The sequence below is a fragment of the Alosa alosa genome, chromosome 8, assembly GCF_017589495.1.
Source record: "Alosa alosa isolate M-15738 ecotype Scorff River chromosome 8, AALO_Geno_1.1, whole genome shotgun sequence".
Taxonomy (NCBI): Eukaryota; Metazoa; Chordata; class Actinopteri; order Clupeiformes; family Clupeidae; genus Alosa; species Alosa alosa.
Window position 1 is genome coordinate 33,125,713 of NC_063196.1, and position 21,061 is coordinate 33,146,773.

General features: G+C 42.4%; 1 protein-coding gene across 1 annotated transcript; it reads left to right on the top strand.

The window, feature by feature from the left end:
• Positions 1–10,749: 10,749 nt before the first annotated feature.
• LOC125298795 lies at positions 10,750–20,812 on the top strand. Its single transcript, XM_048249660.1, has 3 exons — positions 10,750–10,792; positions 17,547–18,568; positions 19,779–20,812. The coding sequence occupies exons 2-3, from the start codon at positions 17,575–17,577 to the stop codon at positions 20,810–20,812; spliced, it is 2,028 nt and encodes a 675-aa protein (XP_048105617.1). The 5' UTR covers positions 10,750–10,792; positions 17,547–17,574.
• Positions 20,813–21,061: the final 249 nt, after the last annotated feature.

Consider the following 21,061-nt stretch of genomic DNA (forward strand, 5'->3'; position numbering starts at 1 on the left):
TAACAGATGGGCAGACAGAACCAGAAGTAGAGGGAAAATGTAGCGACGTACGCTTGGGCAGCCGTGGCCTACTGGTTAGCGCTTCGGATTTGTAACCGGAGGGTTGCTGGTTTGAACCCTGACTAGTGCTCCCTGAGCGCGGCTGTAGCAGGCAGCTCACTGCGTCGGGATTAGTGTTTCCTTCACATCACTGTGTGTTTGTGTGCTGAGTGTGTTTCAGTAATTCACGGATTGGGATAAATGCAGAGACCAAATTTCCGTCACGGGATCAAAAGAGTAGGCTATACTTATATACTATAGCCTACTTGCTAAGCGACTTGGACTTGTAGTCTTTCTAATTACGTATTTTCCTTAGCGTTTTACTTAAATATATTTTGACAAACTGACATTCTTGACATGTAAAATCATTTTTTATTTTGAAAAACATAGTATTTCTTGAATTTCCCCTGGGGATCAATAAAGTATCTATCTATCTATCTACCTTTCTATCTATCTAGTAGGCTATAATCCAAGGCACAAGTCGATCAGGACCAGAAAATAGTTTTTTGAAAATAGGTCCCATGAAGGCAAACGAATAGGGGTGGGAATTTAGTTTAGCAGCGTAAAGGGAAACAGGAACACGGGGGGTGGGACTCTGATCACGAAAGTGAAAGTAGTACTTCTGCAGCTCAACCATAGGCTGGCTACTCCGGTCACCGTGCAGGTAGGTAATGTTAGCCCCCCAATCTCCTTATTTAGCCAGGAAAACTATAAGAGGTTTTATCCAAAGCGGTTTCTTACAGTGCAGAATGTGCAGCAGATATATTCTTTTCACTTGATAAGAATCTCTTTGCCTCTCGACGCGCGGTGAGGAGAGGCAGCTGGTGAGACTGTGAGGTACGGACTTCTGTATTCAAACAATGCTCAAGTAATTTAAATGTGTGTAATCGGTCGCGTATGTAACTCTTCATACAAAACAGGGTAGGGTACACACAGCACGAGGTGGGCAAAGACGTTCGATTCGGCAGGATTGAGGTGCTGTGTTAGGCTATTACAAAACCCGGCTGTTTCCGCGTAAAGGTAACTGCATACTGGGCAGACTTCAGGGCACTGGCAACGATGCTAATTAACTATTTTACTCCCCCCTACGGCTTCGATGCCAATTCAACTTGTTGCATCGCCAGCATAAGCTGCAGGAGGTCTACTGTATGTCAATTATCGCGGCAAACCCCACATTGCCTTCCCTATTAATTTCTTCGGAGCGGGAAGCATGGCGGGTAGGCGTAACGCTTCCGCAATGCAAAGCGGTGAACGGGGGGCGTTCGGTGACACGAGTCACAAAGGCAACCAAATCGGCTGCTTCACCAGCCAGATGTAATAACATGTCCCGCCGTTGGCTAGCTCTGAAGAACTGGAAGTTGTCACATATTATACAACAATTGGGTTCTATGGAACTATTTATTTGTTTCTGATTGGCCGAGAGACGTTCCATGAGTTGGAATATCCCTGGACCAGAGCGAAAGAGTTGCGACACTCTTTGATGTCACCGCCAGGGCAGTCACGTGGTTCGTGTAAACCGCTATAGTTCCAAAACATACGCTGGCTGTCATGTTCTTCTATGGGACAGACAGCAGCGATTGCGTTATTTAACGGTAAATATATATATATATAAACATACACCCTACTACTTTTTCAGATGTTATTGCATGATTACATATTTGTTAATGTCAGTTTTGCATTTTGAGAGGCAGGGTGACAACGAAAAGCTGTATACAAGGATACAAGGAAGTTTATTGTCACATGCATATAGTTACTGGAAGTAAGAAATGCAGTGAAATTATGTCTGGTGTCAGCCTATTTGTGCATTAATGGGGGGGGGGGGTAAAAGTGCAGTAGAACAGGGGAGATGGGATAGTGTGCTGTGTATGTGGGGAGAGGGCAGTGTGCAATATGTGTGTTGGGGAATCTTCCTCATGAGACAATGTGCTGTGTGTTGGGGAATCTTCCTCATGAGACAATGTGCTGTGTGTTGGAGAAGCTTCCTGATGAAATAATGTGCTGTGTATGTGGGGGGGGGTACTGTATGTATGATGTATGTGAGTGATGACAGTGAAGATGTGTGTGTGGGCGGGAGGGGAGTGGAGCAGTGACTATGTGTGTGTGTGTAGTGTGTGTGTGGGCAGTGTGCTGTAAGTATGTTGGGGATGTGTGTTGGAGAAGCTTCCTGATGAAATAATGTGCTGTGTATGTAGGGGGCGGGCAGGGACTTACTATTGCAAGCAGAGTACTGTATGTATGATGTATGTGAGTGATGACAGTGAAGATGTGTGTGTGTGGGCGGGAGGGGAGTGGAGCAGTGACTGTGTGTGTGTGTGTGTAGTGTGTAGGTGGGGGCAGTGTGCTGTAAGTATGTAGAGGATGTGTGTTGGAGAAGATCCTGAAGACAATGTGCTGTGTATGTAGGGGGGGCAGTGTGCAGCAAGTATGTAGAGGAGGCTTACTGTAGCAAGCAGTGTGCTGTATGTTTGTGAAGTGATGACAGTGATGAGGTAAGTGTGTGTGTTGGGGATGGGGGGGGGGGGGCAGAAAGGCTAGGCAATCAAGGACATGGGTAGATGGAGGAGAAATCAAAAAATAAATACAAAGTTCTATGGAGATGTGCAAAAGTTGGAGAAAGTCAGATATGTGTGTGTGTGTGTTTTGACGTGTGATGAAATAAGAAAATAAATAAATAAAAGGTCTGTAGCATAGGGAGAGGGATGTAAAAGTGCTAAAAGTCATGTAGGTGTGTGTGTGTGTGTGTGTGTGTGTGGGGGTCATGAGTGCTGAGGAGTGAATGAGTGCAAAGTCAGTATAGTGTGAGTTCAGAGTTGGGAAATGTTTGAGAGTGCTGAGGAGTGAATGTGTGCAAAGTCAGTATAGTGTGAGTTCAGAGTTCGGATGGCCTGGGGATAAAAACTTCTCCTGAGTCTCTCAGTTCTGGCTTTGTGACTACATAGGCGTCTTCTTGATTTCAGCGGTAGGAATAATCCATTGTTAGGATGAGAAGAGTCCTTCAGAATCTTTTGGGCTCTTAGGAGTACTCTTCTGGAATAGATATCTTGTAGAGCAGGGAGTTGAGTTCTTATAGTACGTTCAGCTGAGCGCACTACTCTGCAGAGTACTACAATCTCTAACTGTGGAGTTCCCATACCAGGTGATGATGCTACCAGTTAGAACACTCTCAACCGCTGAAGTGTAGAAGGCCTTCATGATGGATGTAGAAACTTTGAATTTCCTTAGCTGACGAAGGAAGTAGAGTCGTTGTCTGGACTTTTTCAGAACATATATATTATTACATATATATATTACTTAGATACGTTTTACATTTTTGGAGGGAAAAGCTTATGTTACGGCTCTAACTTAAGCTTTCTTTTCCATATCATTGATGTGATGACAGATGTCTCATGATTTTCATTTTATCGCAACTGGGCTGTATTATTGATTACCATGATTTTGCTTATAAATTCCGATTCAGCCATTAGCTTACCTTCGTGGTAGCGTTAGGTCTGTCGTGGTCCATTCAGCATTCCCCTAGCAGCTAGCTCACTTCTGATAAGTGGTCACCCCCAGACCACAACGTGAAACATGATCATGTTAAGACCAAGAATATAATTTTAAGATTAAGCCATTCACATATTATCAAAAGCATTATGCTTATATGTTTGGGTCTATAGGTAAGTGCAGAGCTATTAAGATTTTTCTCTACGGCTCTGGGTTAATGCACAGAGTAAGAGTAAGGTTAGCTGCAGAGAGAGTGATAGAGGACAGTGACAGGCGACACTCCCATTGGACTCCGTTGTACCTTTTTGCTTTTTTGAGAAAGAACAGTCCATTCAGCATTTACACCCACTTCTTCTGATGAGGCAGGAGTTGACCACACAACCATGATCATTTTAATACTAAGCAATGCACAAAGAATCAAATATATTAAAGAATAACAACTCATTAAGCTTGGATGAATGAATCAAATAAATAAAAAATACTGAGTGAGACAACAAGATGTGGGTGTGTGTAAATGTGTGTATCTAACTGGAAAAACAAGAACAAAGTGAAGGAACAGGGAGGAAATATTATAAGTGATTAATACATTTTAAAAAAATCCTCCACAAATCAGGCTTCAGAGTGCATCAGGGCTGAAAGGAAGGACAACATTCATAATAAAGGTACCTGGCATAAGATAAAAATGAACAGTGTGGAACAAAAAAAAAAGGGAACAAGCATGAATAATATCAACAAACATACGTACAGTGGCCACAACAACGATACTGGCGGTCCAGCAAGATCTGTTGAGACAGGGGCACAAATATGTTCTAACAAGCCAGTTCACTCAGGACTGCCTAAAAAATACTTTCTCTTGCATACATCAGACTCACGCCTGTGGAGTTCCACTATGCACTATGGCCAGTCACTGTAGGGCAGTTCCTCTCGACAACGCATACTAACATCCTCTTCATCTGTGTCCTGGACACTAAAAAGCAGATAAAGTGAAATAGGGCGACAATAGATTCAACAATGGACAGACACCACCAGCAGCCATGGCCAGCACCAGCCACCATTACCAGCAGCCGCCACCAGCAGCAGCAGCTGCCAGCATTAGCTGCCACCAGCAGCAGCAACAGCCACAATTACCAGCAGCAGCCGCCATCACCATCCTTCTCCAACACCAGCCAGCTCAAGCAGTCATCGCCTCCAGCAGCAGCCGCCTGCAGCAGCAGTGTTTGGGGAACAAATTAGTCACACTACTGGCTCATTATGGCTTATGATATTTTTTTGTGTGTAATAATTTGTATTCCTACATGCAATCCAACAGCCATTTCAAGGGTGTAATTAAACAAACCTTATTTCTACTAGCATCAGATACACAGTACTCAGCTGACTAACTAACACCGCCAGGTTCAGCAGATACAACCTAAAAAAAAAAACGTCCTTAATCAACCTTAAAGATCCTAGTAATCTAACATCAATAATTTACTAAATAAAATATGTCAGAGATTCACTACTGAACTTTGTAATTTTTGGTGTAGCGATACCTTCTTCACAGCTTGCAAAATCGAGATAACTAAGTAGCAGCTAATGACTGAAAATCGGTTGTCTACCAAGTTAAGAAAATATATATAAATTGCACTGTGCACATACAAATAAATATAAGCATATGCACCATAAAGGGCCTATTTATATAATATACAGAGTTGACAATTCAAAAGAGGTAGCTATTTAATCAATTTACGCCTGGATATAACGTTAACGTTACCTTTACAGAGGGCGAAGTCAAGCTAACAAACTAGCAGGCAATCGGTGGTCTACCAAGATAAAACATATATAATTACGCTGTGTACATTCAAATAAAGATCAGTATATGCATCATAAAGGGCCTCTGATAAAATATAGACAGTTGACAGTTCAAAAGAGGTAGCTATTTAATCAATTTACCCCTGGATATAACGTTACCTTCACAGTAGGCAAGTCAAGCTAACAAACTAGCAGGCAATCGGTCGTCTACCAAGATAAAAATATATATATATAATTACGCTGTGTACATACAACAAAAGATCAGTATATGCATCATAAAGGGCCTATGATACAATATAGACAGTTGACAATTCAAAACAGGTAGCTATTTAATCAACTTACCTCAGAAGTTACTCGACAGTCAGCAATGGAAGTGAATGATGTCCAACGCCATAGAATGGCTTTTTGGAACTACGCGAGGCTGCATACCCCGGAAGTAGGCGGCAAAAAGCATACAACGGAGTCCAATGGGAGTGTCGCAACTCTTTCTCTCTATGGCTCTGTCCATGACCAACCCCACTCTCACTCGTGCTATATTGCTTAAGTAACAACTAGGCCATAATATCCTGTAATAATGACTTAGGCTACTTTTTTTTTTTGTTTGCCTATACATAATTTTGTATGAAATATAGGCCTAATAAGAAACAGTTATTATCTTAAAAGCTGAATTGAAATGGAAAATCAGACATGTTGCCATGTTATTGTTAGGCTACATAGTGGCAGTTGATCTTAGTCAGTGTCAGCCATCTTGGCTTTGTTTGATTTCACTTATGCCTATGACCTAATATCTTTGTGTTTTTTTTAATTGTTTTAGAATTGTCAGTTTTTTTTTTTTTTTTTTTTTTTGAGAAGCAGACTTGGGTGTCTTGAAAGGTGCTTTATAAATACGTTGTATTATTATTACATGAGTTAATGTTAAACTGCCATCAGGTATTAAATGAACCCCATTTATGATCTTGATTTAATGAATCTTGATTGTGTAATTTTCTCTATTACTTTCAGGGTCTGTTTCATTCCTTTAAGGTCTAACACAGGCAGGTGTAACAAGCTAAGATAAATTTACAGATGGAAAGAAAAACATGAGCAAAAGGAAATGGAAAGGGGATATCACTAGCAAGACAGAGAAGGAAGAGGAAGATCAAGCAGGACCTTCTTCTCAAGGCAAACTCAGTCAGAAGGAAGAGGAAGATCAAGCAGGACCTTCTTCTCAAGGCAAACTCAGTCAGAAGGAAGAGGAAGATCAAGCAGGACCTTCTTCTCAAGGCAAACTCAGTCAGAAGGAAGAGGAAGATGAAGCAGGACCTTCTTCTCAAGGCAAACTCAGTCAGAAGGAAGAGGAAGATGAAGCAGGACCTTCTTCTCAAGGCAAACTCAGTCAGAAGGAAGAGGAAGATCAAGCAGGACCTTCTTCTCAAGGCAAACTCAGTCAGAAGGAAGAGGAAGATCAAGCAGGACCTTCTTCTCAAGGCAAACTCAGTCAGAAGGAAAAAATCCAGACATCTGTGACCTGTAAGTCTATACTCTGATTATATCAGGTTACCTACTACACAGTCTTACAGTTTTACTTTCTTTGCCAAGTAGATCAGTAGGGATGTAACAATGCACCGTGAATCCGCTAATAATCAATACAAATGTGTTAAGATAATAACCGGTTAAGATAAAAAAAGGAATCGTGATGCAATTTTTAAACAGAATAGAGTGTAATCTGTGTGGTCAAACGATTATTGTAATTTAAACCAACTTCATCAGGGCACCGGATTAACTGGGACAAGGTGACAGAGTTCAGACCTTGTGTTCCTTTCAATTTATATAAATATATAAAACAGACTGGGCTTTAAAGCTCTATAACGTCACGGGGGGTTAATACAGAACACCGTATCAAATGGTTTCTGTCTGTCTGTGTGTGTGTGTGTTTGCAGACGTGATGGACTCTGATCCAGATGGGAAGAAGGGGAGCAGCAGAGCCTCGAAAGTGGGCGTGTCTTCATCTGACTCTGACAGGTCAGTCTTCATGGAGTTTTTAGTTTGGAAAGCAGTGTATATGTCAAAAGCAACAATTAGACAGTTAACCTTAGTAACTCACTACCTCATATCGGCTGTCTGACATAAGGCAATAGTGTTGGAAAAGCTATAAGATGTGCCTGTGACTATAAGACACTTGTGTTGGAGTTATGGTTTGGATGTGACACTAGTGTTGGAGTGGAGGTTTGGATATGACTAAGGGCCCGTCCCATTTCTCCCCCCTTAAAACTTCCACTTGGTTTTGATTGCCCTCAACATTAAAGCCCCCTCGACAACAGAAGTGGAGGTGAAGATCTTTCCCTATGAATCGGGACACCACTATATGCAAATTAGCGTAGCGAACGTGCTCACCTATGTCACGCGCAGCGCCGAGGTGTCTACCGGTAGTACCCTGCTACTATTTTCATTCAAGAACATGCCCATTCCAGTGGTCATAGTTGTGTGGGCTGTGCTGGTTTATCTACGTCTGGTTAATCAACAAAGATATACGTGTTCATGTGAAAGTCAGAACACACATCTTAAATATTGAAGAAACTACCCAGATCAGATATATAACGTTATTTGATGGGCAGACTCTCTCAAAGCACTCAGAAGATATCAGGAACATCGTCAGATAGCTTTGTGAGATATTTTCTAACATTAGTGTTTAAAACTCAACAGTCCATCAGATGTGCATCAAACTAACATATTCCAACATATTTCGAAATTTTATTATGCTTATTTGCGAAAATATATGAAAAATGCGGCCGGCTCGGTGAGCTCGCACGGTATCCTGGGTAATTTCATCTCCCACTTCGTTTTAAGCCTGCATCGGTCCTGGCTATATTTTGAGGGTTGATTTTAAGGTCACAGAACTTTTGAATGAGGTGGCTTTTCTAGTGTCTCTGCACATGAAAGGTAATAAAATAGCCTGTTTGGAATTTCGTGGGCCTATGTTCCTTTTAAAACCCTGACAATGAAAACACTTTAATAGTCAACTGACCAAGCTTTCATTAGGCTGTAAAGTAAGGGATAACGGCCGACGAGGTGTCCTGTTATAGAGAATTAATGGACGAGGGCGAGAGGCAAAGAACTCCCTGACTCGAAGCGCATAAGTCCATTAATTCCGTATAACAGGATACCTCGAAGGCCGTTATCCAGCTTATCACCTGGTTGCCACTATTTATAGCATGCAAAGGAAACACGTGGTAACATGTTTTAAAAAAAGGCGACTTGTTGTACAACTTTAGTAGCTTGTTTACAGTTGATTCCATTGTTGCAAAGTCTGCTTGCAGGGTCAACCGTCGTCCTACTATGGTTGTTATAGTTACCATTCATAAGCATTGATATGGAACGGTGATTAAACTTTTTTTTACCAGATCTACTTCAGGTGTCCCGTTTTTCTGAATAGCCACCCAACCAGCCAATCAGAAAAGAGTACTTCTTCTCTCTGGGTGATAAAATACTTTAACTGTGCAAAATACACCATTAACTAGATGTGAGTGGTTAAACACACAGTTGTCATGTGTTCAGTGTTTTGATTTTGAAGTTATCTTTTCACTTGTTTTCTTGCAATTCACACATAAAATTAGATAGGCCTAAAAATATTGTCGCTTGCTATTTTTTACATTGATGGCTACTGATATTTGCGCAGATCGAACTTTGTTACTGATAGGCTCATAGGTGGAATACTTTTACTATTGTACGGTTTTGAATTATCACAGTCAGATGCCCAGTGTCAGCTGTACCCAAGCGTGTTGTTTTTCATTGATGTTAGGGGAGTCCACTCAAGAATGTTGCACTCATGTTTGTCATTGTGGACGAAACTTCACGCCAATAAATAATCAGAAATATTGCTGACTTGTGCAGACCTGCCAACCTGTACACATTTTGCGTAGCAACCACACATTTTCACATCAAAATACTCCACTAAGATTTTTTACTTAAATTTACGCAAAACGAGCAGACATCCAACTTCTCCGGAAAGCTCCATGAGCATGTGAATCTCCCGCTAATATATTTCATGTGAGGATGAGATACAGAGAGAAAGTGACAAGTGAGAATGACAGGGAAAGCATAGTGGCCTTTATGTTATTTTTTCTTCAGCCAACAGTGGGTTAAATGAAAGACTTGATGAGGTGAGTTTAACAAGTGTTCACTCGCAAATTCGCGTTCCCCTAGCTGCCGTTTTGCTGTGAAACAGAAAATATTCCACTGAGAGAAAGTGACTAGTGAGAATGACCGGCAAAGCATAGTGGCCTTTATGTTATTTTTTCTTCAGCCAACAGTGGGTTAAATGAAAGACTTGATGAGGTGAGTTTAACAAGTGTTCACTTGCAAATTTGCGTTCCCCTAGCTGCCGTTTTGCTGTGAAACTGAAAATATTCCACCGAGTGATTGTAAATTCACTAGGGGTGTAATGGTTCATGTATTCGTATTGAACCGAAACGGTACGGGCGTCACGGTTCGGTGCATGAATTTACACGGAGAATACACGATATAAAAATACATAAAACTTGTGTGCGGATTCATTAATATCATACGCAATTACTGTTAAGTAGCGAGAGTTACGGGAGTTCTTTAGCGTCACCTAACGCTAATCTGTAGCCTCGCTTTAGCTCTGATTGGCGCCTATGTTTTTTTTACGTCAGGTCGTCTGAGTCGTCGGTCGAGTCAGTCAGTCATTAGCAGCACTAAGGTGTCGACCCACAAGAGTTAGAAGATCCGCTGGTCTCTTTAAGATCACAAGTTTGAGAACTTCAGTTACAGTAGTACAGGCGAGAGAGTGGTGGATAAGATGAAACTGTGTGCCGGCATTGTTCAGCAGTTGTTATATGGTATGTGAGTGGAAATATATGCTACACATATTCGAAGCCATCACCCAGATGATGACGTAGGCTACCAATCACTGAAACGAGAAAAAAAAACTTCCCATGCGCTTCAGCAGCCTTTTGATACACATAGGCTACAACATACCTGTCAACACTCCCGTTTTTCCCGGGTTTCTCCCGTATTTCAAGGTCATCTCCCAGCACCCTCCCGTTTTGTTATTTCTCCTGGAAAACTCCCGTAATTTGCATGGCCATCAAACTTCATTTTAAAATCATTGATCCATTCAGGTTGCCAGGTTGTGTATGAAATACACCCTACACATACATACACGATCACTTAGTTTCGATTTCAACCGTTTTGTCATAGGCTAAAACCTGGCAACCCAAAACACAAATAAGGAAGCGGGTGCCAACTGCGCAGCCTGAGTCTCTTCGTAAGCAAGCGGGCTAGTTGAATGGCCTACTCCAGAACTAGCTGTTGTGAAATTGTTGGGAATTTAATTGATTAACACATCACATAAATTGTTATTGAGTGTTGTTGATACAATGAACTTGTTCCCTCGGAACCAAATCTGACAGCAAGCCGCTTTGGAGTTTTGGAAGTAGGCTGAAGGCAGGCAGCTGGTGGATACATAACTGGCATGCGTAAGGTAAAAGCAACGACCGAAATGCAGTGTTGAAACACGTGTATGAAACGTATTAAATATCCCCCCGAAAAAAAAAAATCTCCCGTTTTTGGAAAGCTAAATGTTGACAGGTATGGGCTACAAATAGGGCCAAAACCTATGGCTTAAATTAAATGATTTTGTAATGACAGAAAGCTATGTAAATCGCGTGGTAATTACCTTTATGTTGGGGTAACTTATAACTTCTCACATGAGGAGCTGGAAGTGTTTAGTGCATAGACAGTAAAAGAAATTGACAACGCTAACCAGGCTAATAAACAAACCATGCTACGGTGAGTTAACATAGACTGTATATAACAGTCTATGTGAGTTAACGTCGAAGGGCAAAGTCACGTGACTTCTTTGTAGTCTGTTTATGAAATGAAAGGAGCAATTTTGTTTTTTAAAATAAGGCAAAATAGTGTGATATGTTCACAGTTAGTAGGCTTGATTATTACTGTACACACACTGAAAAATATTGAGGCAAATTGTAGACCAGTGTTTCTCAAAGTGTGGTCCGCGAGCAGACGTGGTCAAATATAATATAGATGAGTTGTTTGCAATATTGAACCATTGAACATTTCAGCAACACTGCCTATGTAAGCCATGCCAATTTAAATCATATGAATTCTCTGACACAATAATACAATCAAAGTAGTTCAGTGAGTAGGCCTATTGTGTAATTTGCTAGGTGCAAATTTTTTTAGCTAGGTGGTCCGTGAGGCTTTTTTTTATTGATTAAGTGGTCCTTGGTCTGAAAAAGTTTGAGAAACACTTGTACAGTGGGCATCGCTTTCAAATGACCATTTCAGTCGCGCATTACGAGGCGTGAAGCTGCGTGAAGCTTTAGTACCACTTTCAGCCACTGTGCGTCGCTCTGCCACTGTACTTAGCTCTGCCTGCCGCCCCTACTGAAAAAGCAGGAGACTTGCCCGAGAGTAATCCCAGCCTACTTAATTCAATAACAAAATAAATCATGCATAATTAAACATTACCTCGATTTAGGCTACTTGGGTATGTCTTAAGGCTTGACTACACGGTGGTAACGAAAATCGAAATTTGCTGTCTACATTATTGTCAGTGTTGGGGGTAACGCAGCTACGCAAATCAAAACAGTGGTGTGATAATTGAGCCAGTAGAGAAATAACTGTTCAGAATTAATCTGTAGCCTTGGGTAGGCTTCTGCAGAAAACAATGTTGTTGCTGATTTAATACTATCTGGCGACGCTTTTAACAGGCTACGAATAGAGGCTTAGACAACTATGACCCACGCTTTGGTTTCAGAATTAATTTGCCCTACTTCTTGACTGCAATGTAGTCAATTGACTGCTTGACATGTCATTTTATTTTTCTGTACAATAAACAAATACATCTGCTTTATGCCGCAGAAATTACATTCATATTTGGCTGACTTCTGCAGACGCCAAAAAAAAACACTGCCAGGTCATCCTTAAAAATATTTTCGCTTTGCAGTAACCTGATCGAATTCTGTCAATTTAGAACCGACCCAAATATTTATTTTTTTCCCTTTTAGTCCGAATCGACTTGCCGGGTTGTAAGTTATGCTAAGACCACCAATTTTTTTTTTTTTTTTTACTCTAAAACAACCAATACAAATAAAATACTATTTATTTTAGTAGGCCTAAGTATTGTGAATATAAATTGCCTACATACAAACGTAGGGCTCTCTTAAATAAAACCCTGTATGCCATCTCTACACCATTGGTTTACGCATGTCACACTATGGCCTATAATGCTGCTTCATTCACACAAACATCTCGACTCAACGACATTTTGGCACGAAACTCTGCAACTGTTTCACCAGCACATTTAAATGACTTAACTAAAACCGCATATAACTGGAGGTACACCTGTTATCTGAGTAGTCTGTATGTCCTCATTTTATGCGAACGCGAGGACGATATGAGTGTGTTGCATAGATGTCCGAAAGTCAATGATAATGTTTGAAAACCACTGGCTCGTTATCACAATAATTTAACACACGACAGTTGAATACTTCATCATGTTCCCATGCCTACATTTTGGTGAGTAGCATAGAGATCGTTAAAACAATAAAGTATGGCTCTCCGCTTGGGACATCAAAACTTATATTTTAATAGGTAGACTACCGCCGGAGATGCTGACTTGCAAAGGCCTCGGATAACACGCTATCTCTATCATCAGTCAATGCCTCCTTGATCAAAGTGGGGAATGAAAGAAAAAGTTTGGGAACCACTGGCTTAACAAGTTACCTGCAGTCCAGAACACACAGAATATTGCAACAGAAAGTTGCCTTTATAATCAACTACTATTTGTTCCAACAGCATTCAAACAAAGCCTTTATAAAAGTGAAAAAAATATATTCCATAAGAAGTAAAATAAAATACTGTTACTGTAGTAACTGTATCCCAAGCTTCAGCTCCCCACATCTGTGACAGGCAGACGTGACACCGCTAAATTCTCAGCTTGGTTATACCCCACACTGAACGCATAAGACCGCTAGGCCCATCACTGTGGGGTGCGGTAGCCTAGCCTACTCTCTGGGATTTAAGTCAAGCAATATAACCATACAAATCAGTAACCATTTCAAAATTAGTAATTTCGGCTTTGTCTGAACTGGCCATTGTAGGCTACGTAAAAAATAAACAAGTAGGCATAGTCCCTATATAGCCTAGTAGCCTAATGAAACAAACGGATTGATATATTATCTTTGTAACATTATTAAATTAATCTGTTACTATGCCTATGCCTACGTTTGCAAAAGAGAACATTTTAATTTGATTTCATTTAATTTACATGTTGACAATGAGTAGCCTAGTTTTGGTTGTTGTTGGTGGCGTTATTGCATGTTAGTTATGCCTACAATGCAAAATTGCTTCCTCAATGATTGGAAGCTCTGCATAGGATTTCAAAATGCCACAAAACCGGTTTGTGAATAGGTCTGTGAGTTAGAGTCCTCTTTGACTTCTTTTAAGCTGTCACAGCTGGTGGGAAGGTGTGATTTGTTGGGGCAGGGCCGGATTAACTGGGCACAAATGTCTGATGGCCCCCTGCCCCCAGTCAACGGAATCGGTGGTCACTTAATAGGCTATGCCCGAAATAGTTTTCAACATTTTGAATATTGGTGTCGGGTGAATTAGGAAATGTTCTCAAAGTAGCCTTTATGGCTGAAAGCTGCTTGGGATCCCCCTGTCAAGCAATATAACCATACAAACGCCAAGACACCTCAAAAGGAGTAAATTCGGGCTTTGTCAGAACTGAGCTGTGGACGACACGGCACGCATGCCCAATTGAAAATAAATTAACGCAACGCAACACAGACCCCGCTCTCTCGTGTCAGTCACTGACATGAACGAAACACAGAACCCGCTTCTCTCCGGCAGTCACTGACAGTAGCCTAGAATAAATGCATGGGGAAAAAAACTTCCCCATGACATCGTAAAACACTGAAAGTTAATATTTTGTCACTATAACATACATCTGTCCTTTGTCAAATGTGTTATGTTCCAAGTAGCCTAGTGCGTAATTCTGCTTCATAAAGTTGAACAAATACATTTGCTTATTTTACAGAAAAATATAAATAGCCAGTTAGGGGGGGCTACAGTGCAGAGTTGGTAAATTATGGTAGGCCAACTTGGAGTGAACATACAAACAGGGGAAATTCTTTCTCTAGTAGCTGAGTAGCCTCAGGTGCGCACGTAGACATAAGGCTGAACATGCAAGTGTCAATGAATTGTGCTCTCACGACAATCACGCCGTTTAACTTAAATAGGTTAACGTCACTCTAAGTTCGCCTTCAAGCAAGGAAAACGATGATTTGAAGACATCTGTTTCGTTGGAAGGGCAAGGGGTAGCAACAGGGCAACACAGAGACAGGCCCGATGGCAGGGCTGTTATGAGAGTATTAAAATATGGGATATTCTACGGGAAAACATTAAAACGGCAAGATAGCGGGGGGGAGTTAAAATACGTGAGAAACATGGACAAAGTTGGCATCCATTGTTTCGGTCCCTGTGCACAGGGATTATTTGTCATATTATTAATCACATATGATTATTTGTGAAATTGTGCAAACAGGCGCAACACATTTGAAAAGGAAGGACTGGTAGCCTGCAAGCTCACGGGAAAGATTGATTTAAGAACGTTATAACAGTGTGTGGCTGTGGTGCAAAGCAGCGCGGGCGGAAGACAGCGACAATTGGCAGGGGAGGGTCATGTCTTTTTTAACAATTCTGTCGGAGGGTCATTGAACAATTTCTAGCAGGCAAGGGAGGGTCATGCAACTTTTGACTGAAGCACTCAAAATTCCTCCGGTGGCCCCTTCAATAAAAAACAAACAGTCCCTAGATTGCTGCTGCTATATGTCTTGGTTCATGTCTGTTAACAACTGGTCAAACGCGTAGCCTCTCGCGGTTGCATCCATTACAAACAAACATGCAATGTGAACCTCTGGGATTGGGAAGAGCACTAAATGCTCTACTGAAAAAGCATGAAGTCAAACCTTTAAATGAAAAACACTCTTTAATAATCAAAAAAATAAACCGCTAATGAAGTAAACTTGTGACCATCAAAAATTGTTTATCGCCTGTAACTCCTTGATAACAGGACGTAACAGGAAGGCATTTGGCTGAGCAACGGAGGTTAATATGCTCTATATTTTGTCCAAATGATGTCTGTCTATCATCGTTGCACTCGGAGAAAACCATAATGTTTAATTTGTCCTGCGTTCCTTCTACGTTAACCAAATATTTCTTTATTAGGGCAGGGCAGGCATATTTCTGGCTATTAAATTATTTCTAAACCAGTCTGCTAAAGTCTGTAGTGAAGTCTGTGTAGGTTTTTTTCAGGCTCCATTTCTTTTTACGAGACACCCTGCTCACTTGAGCCATCTACCGGTTGTTTGGGTTGTTGCAGCGTCTCACTGGGAAAATACAAATTAAAGTCGCGTGATCCCACGTGCGGACCGCGAGTGAAGCTGGCCAAGTCGAAGCACTGCCCACTGTCGACCCTTCCATATACAACTAAACACAGATGTTGAAGGTCTTGCTTAAGTGGATTTTTAAAAATCTATGTCATTTGCACTTTTAGAAATAAGAGATGCTGTAGGCCTATTTTCAGTTTTATAGCTGATTGTCTTATTTTGTTTACAAGTTACAGATGGAGTCTGGGTACTTATTATACTGTTTAGCCTACATCTTACACACTTCAGGCAGTTGCAGATAGCTCAGGGAAGAGACTGTATGACACTAAGTGGTACAGCCTGAGACATGCACAAAAAAAAAAATGCTTTCTGCATTTTTGTTTTGTTTTTCCCTCCATTGTACCGCACTCGTATCGAACCGTGACTTCTGTGTACCGTTACACCCCTAAAATTCACCTTTGCCTAATAGTTTGACTATGTCTTGGAAAGTTATTACTCAGTTAGCATATTTTCAACGTGTCGCTGATGGTTAACGTTTTTTTATAACTAAGGCGCTAATGGAGCGCGGACCTTTCCAAGGCAAAATGCAGCCATTAACAACAAGTCTGAAAGTGGACCAGGGCGAAATATTATGAACTGCTCATTAATGAGTGTTCAATTCGTTTTTTTCTTTGGAGCATATGAATCCTTCTTGATTATTAGCGTGAATACAAGTGAGAACACATAATAGGCTTACAGACGGAGATTGCGCACTTATCACTGTAGTTGGGATAAAGTAGGCCTAATCATTGCAGCCTCACAGATGGCAGAAAGACACCGCGATCTGAAAGAAACTTGAGTGCATGAGCAAGTGAAATTCTTCAATAGCAATCAGTAGTTTGCATTACTCAGCAGGTAATAATTGAACAAATAAATTTTACAAATAAACAAAACATGTAGGTTATTGTGAGTAAAGGGATAGACTACACACTGACAACAGCAGATGTCCATAAGCCTCTATCTATTGTAACCTACATCCAGGTGAATTAGGTATGTTGGCATAACATGGGTGATAGATGTATTTCTTTACAAAATAAATCTGTATTAATAATGGATTAAAAAGAGGTATAATATCAGATGATCGAATAGGGCCCACATAAAAGAAAATGGACAACATACCCACATCAGTGCCTCAACCCAAGTGGTTTTCATAGGTAAGGATAATTAGGCTCTAAAACAGATTGTCAACATTATAGAGCTACTGTAAAAGATTCAGTTTGTACTTTCAGGAACACATTGGATCCCATTTAGATAGATATTCAACATTAAAGATGGGTCGCTATCCAAAACGTGTCTTGCGAGTATGGCTATGTCTGTTTTTGGCTGCATGCATGAAGGCCGATGTGAGCAATTTTTCTCACTGGCAGGTCTGCTTGTGCATCTCAAGCACCCTCTTTTTACGTTCGTCCTAATGCCTGTTAGTTGTCCATGGATTGGCCTATATTTGGCGTTGAAAATGGAAACATCTTTAGACATGGAAAATTGATTTTACAATCGATTCAATGAACACTTATGTCTCAAAAATCGAACAGGAACAAAAGTGACAGCCCTAACTGTGGCACATAGCCTAGGACACGACCTGGGATGTTATCTGAGCCTGCCGCCTTGTTTATGTTCACTCTGCTCAGTGATTCATACACTGGGCACAGTTGAAAGGTCACATTACCTTCTGAAGGCAAACACCTTGACCTGATTAATGTTTGGAGGGAAAAAAACTTCTCAGTACACTGCTCTTTTCAGTGTTTAAGTAATTTGAGTGTGTGTCTGTGTGTGTTAAAGGAAGGATTATCACAATGATGCCCCACAGATGAGCTGTGAATCCTGTGCTGAAGTTCCACACTCTAGCCACTGGGTCCTGGTGGTACCTGAAGTCTCCACAGAGAAGAGTGGCTCCATCTTCAGACTGAGCTCTCCTGCAGGGAGCTATGAATGCTCAGAGTCTGGTCTGTGCTGGACGTGTGCTGGTCCAGTCACCCTGCAGTACCACTTCATAGACTGGCATCTCTTGGCTGATGACCTGCCCCACTTGCAGTACAGACCAGCTGGCCCTTCAATGGACATCAAGTTCATCTCAGGAGAGCTGGAGGAGATCCACCTGTCACATTTTCTCTGTTTGGGAGGTAGCCAGTCTTCGCTGAAGGATGCTGTGGAGATTCTGCATAAGCAGGACAGTGGAGTGTCTATAGAGAAGTGTGAGCTGAGTCGCTTCCATGCCAGGCTGGTCAACCCCTCCTTTTCTCTACTCGGGGTCTTCTACTCTCTGAAATCTGTCATATTTCCTGGCCAGGAGGAAGAGAGAGAGAAGCAGATTAAGATCCATGCAGATGTCTTGGTCTATCAGAGCAGCAGAGTACCCCTCATTTTCCGCACATACATCCTGCCCATGGATACCAATTCTAGAAGGTTAGTGGAGGACCAGGAAAAATTGGAGGGATTCAGAGGCCGCAGACAACCCAAGCACCGGCCTGTCAGACCCATGCAAATGGATGGGTTTTATGTCTTGCAGACTGACTGTTTCAAAACTGACTGCTCAAAGCCTGACTGCAATTCCAGAATTTATCCAGTACAGACGGACCTCACAGACAGATATTTTGTTCCCAACTTCTATGACGTGCACTTGAAAGAGGTTGTGAACTTCAAGCTGGAGCTCCTCAGTTCTGAAGACAAACAGAAAGTCTGGCAAGCAGAGATCTTGAGAGTTCAATGCTCGAACAATCCCCAACAGGACATTGTGAACACCTCTACTGAAGTTCCTGCCTCTGCTCCCCCACACACTGCTAACGTCCAGACCCCTGTGGAAGGTAGTATGGCGCTAGTAATATGCTTAGCATGTACACATTGCTTGCTAACGTCCAGACCCCTGTGGAAGGTAGTGTGGAGCTAGTGCTGTATGATTAGCGTGTACACATTGCTTGCTAACGTCCAGACCCCTGTGGAAGGTAGTGTGGAGCTAGTGCTGTATGATTAGCGTGTACACATTGCTTGCTAACGTCCAGACCCCTGTGGAAGGTAGTATGGAGCTAGTGCTGTATGATTAGCGTGTACACATTGCTTGCTAACGTCCAGACCCCTGTGGAAGGTAGTATGGAGCTAGTGCTGTATGATTAGCATGTACACATTGCTTGCTAACGTCCAGACCCCTGTGGAAGGTAGTGTGGAGCTAGTGCTGTATGATTAGCATGTACACATTGCTTGCTAACGTCCAGACCCCTGTGGAAGGTAGTGTGGAGCTAGTGCTGTATGATTAGCATGTACACATTGCTTGCTAACGCCCAGACCCTGTGGAAGGTAGTGTGGAGCTAGTGCTGTATGATTAGCATGTACACATTGCTTGCTAACGTCCAGACCCCTGTGGAAGGTAGTGTGGAGCTAGTGCTGTATGATTAGCATGTACACATTGCTTGCTAACGTCCAGACCCCTGTGGAAGGTAGTATGGAGCTAGTGCTGTATGATTAGCGTGTACACATTGCTTGCTAACGTCCAGACCCCGTGGAAGGTAGTATGGAGTTAGTAACAGGGTTCCCACGGGTCATGGAATTTCTGGAATATTGTGGAATTTTAGAAAGTCTATTCTAGACATGGAAAGTCAAGGAATTTAATCATTCTTGGGGCAAAGTCATGGAATATCAGGGAATTTTGTTGTAACAGTTTAAAGTTAACTTGTCAAAATACATTAAAACAGATATTTCCCTGCATAATTGGTGTATATCTGGTTATTAGCTTAACTGCTTGTTTGAGTAGTTGTGGTTAGCCCAACTTTGTTTATTCAATGCCCATTTATTCATCTCCCACTCTAGTCAGGGAAAAGTCATGGAATTTTACATTTGACTTAGAGTGGGAACCCTGTAGTAATATGCTTAGCATGTACACATTGCTTGCTAACATCCAGACCCCTGTGGAAGGTAGTATGGAGCTAGTGCTGTATGATTAGCGTGTACACATTGTTTGAATCTGTTTGTTAATGTCCTTCCTCCCTTTTATTTGTTGCTGATGTTGTGCCTCTGCTTTAGTGTCCACTACCAGCACAGTGGAGGTGTCCTCTGGCTCCTCTAGCCCAGTCCAGCCAGCCTCAGTCTCGTCCTCCATTACGGCTCATGATAGTGGAACTGCTGTGGCCCCTACTTTCCACAGCAATTCCAGGATTTCCAAGAGCTGTGAATCCTGTGCTGAAGTTCCAGACTCATGCCACTGGTTCCTGATGAAGCCTGAAGTCTCCAGAGAGAAGAGTGTCTCCACCTACAGCCTGACCTCTCCAGCAGGGAGCTATGAGTGCTCAGAGTCTGGTCTGCGCTGGACATGTGCTGGTTCAGTCACCCTGCAGTACCGCTTCACGGACTGGTATGTCTTTTCTCAAGAGCTGCCCACCATGCAGTCCAGTCCTGCTGGACCTCTGATGAACATCAGTGTCATGTCTGGAGAGCTGGAGGAGATCCATCTGCCACATTTCCTCTGTTTGGGGGGTTCTGAGGCATCTGTGCGTGATGCTGTGAGGGTCCTGCATGAGCGGGAGAGTGGCGTGGGTATGGAGGTGTGTGAGCTGACCCGACACCATGCCAGGATTCTCCACCCCTCCTTCTCTCTGTTAGGGCTGGTGTATAACCTGAGGAATCTGCTCTCACCCAAAATCCACTGTGTGCTGCTGCTCTTCTGCACCCGCACCGCCCCTCTGGTTCTCCACACCTACCTGGTCCCAAATGACCCAGCTCACATCAGGGCCATCCACCAGAAGGAGGAGAATAGAGGGGTGTGGATCGACAAACCCAGTGCTGTTGGCCCGCTGTTGCTGAATGACAGTGTCTGTGTGAGGACATTGTGTCCATCAGAGATCCAGCCTAAGAAGATGAACCTGTGGCCGCTCTCCACTGGTAACTATTCTGAGGTGTACATAAACCAGCCAGAGGCAGAATTTGATATGGAGGTCATCAGCTCTCAACACACAGAGCCCATCTGGACAGTCAAGATCTACAGAGATGACTACTGCCAGCCCAGCAGGAGCCCAGGACAGGGCAGCAGCCAGGGAGCAAACACAGCACACACAATGTGAAGGTCACAGATGGTTCCACAGGTGGTCTGACACGTACTCTCTCTTGTGTCCAAAGCGGTTGTTCTAGAGGGTGACACGGGAATCAATTGTCGCTCCCGTCCCATCCCACACAAATACTCCCGTCATATCCCAATCACGTAATCCTGTCCTGCAAAATCCCGAGAGAAAGGCTCCCGAATCCTGTACCGCTCCTGTTTCGTTCCCTATGTTGTCTAAAGCACTGGTTCCCAAAGGGTGGATCGTAAGAGA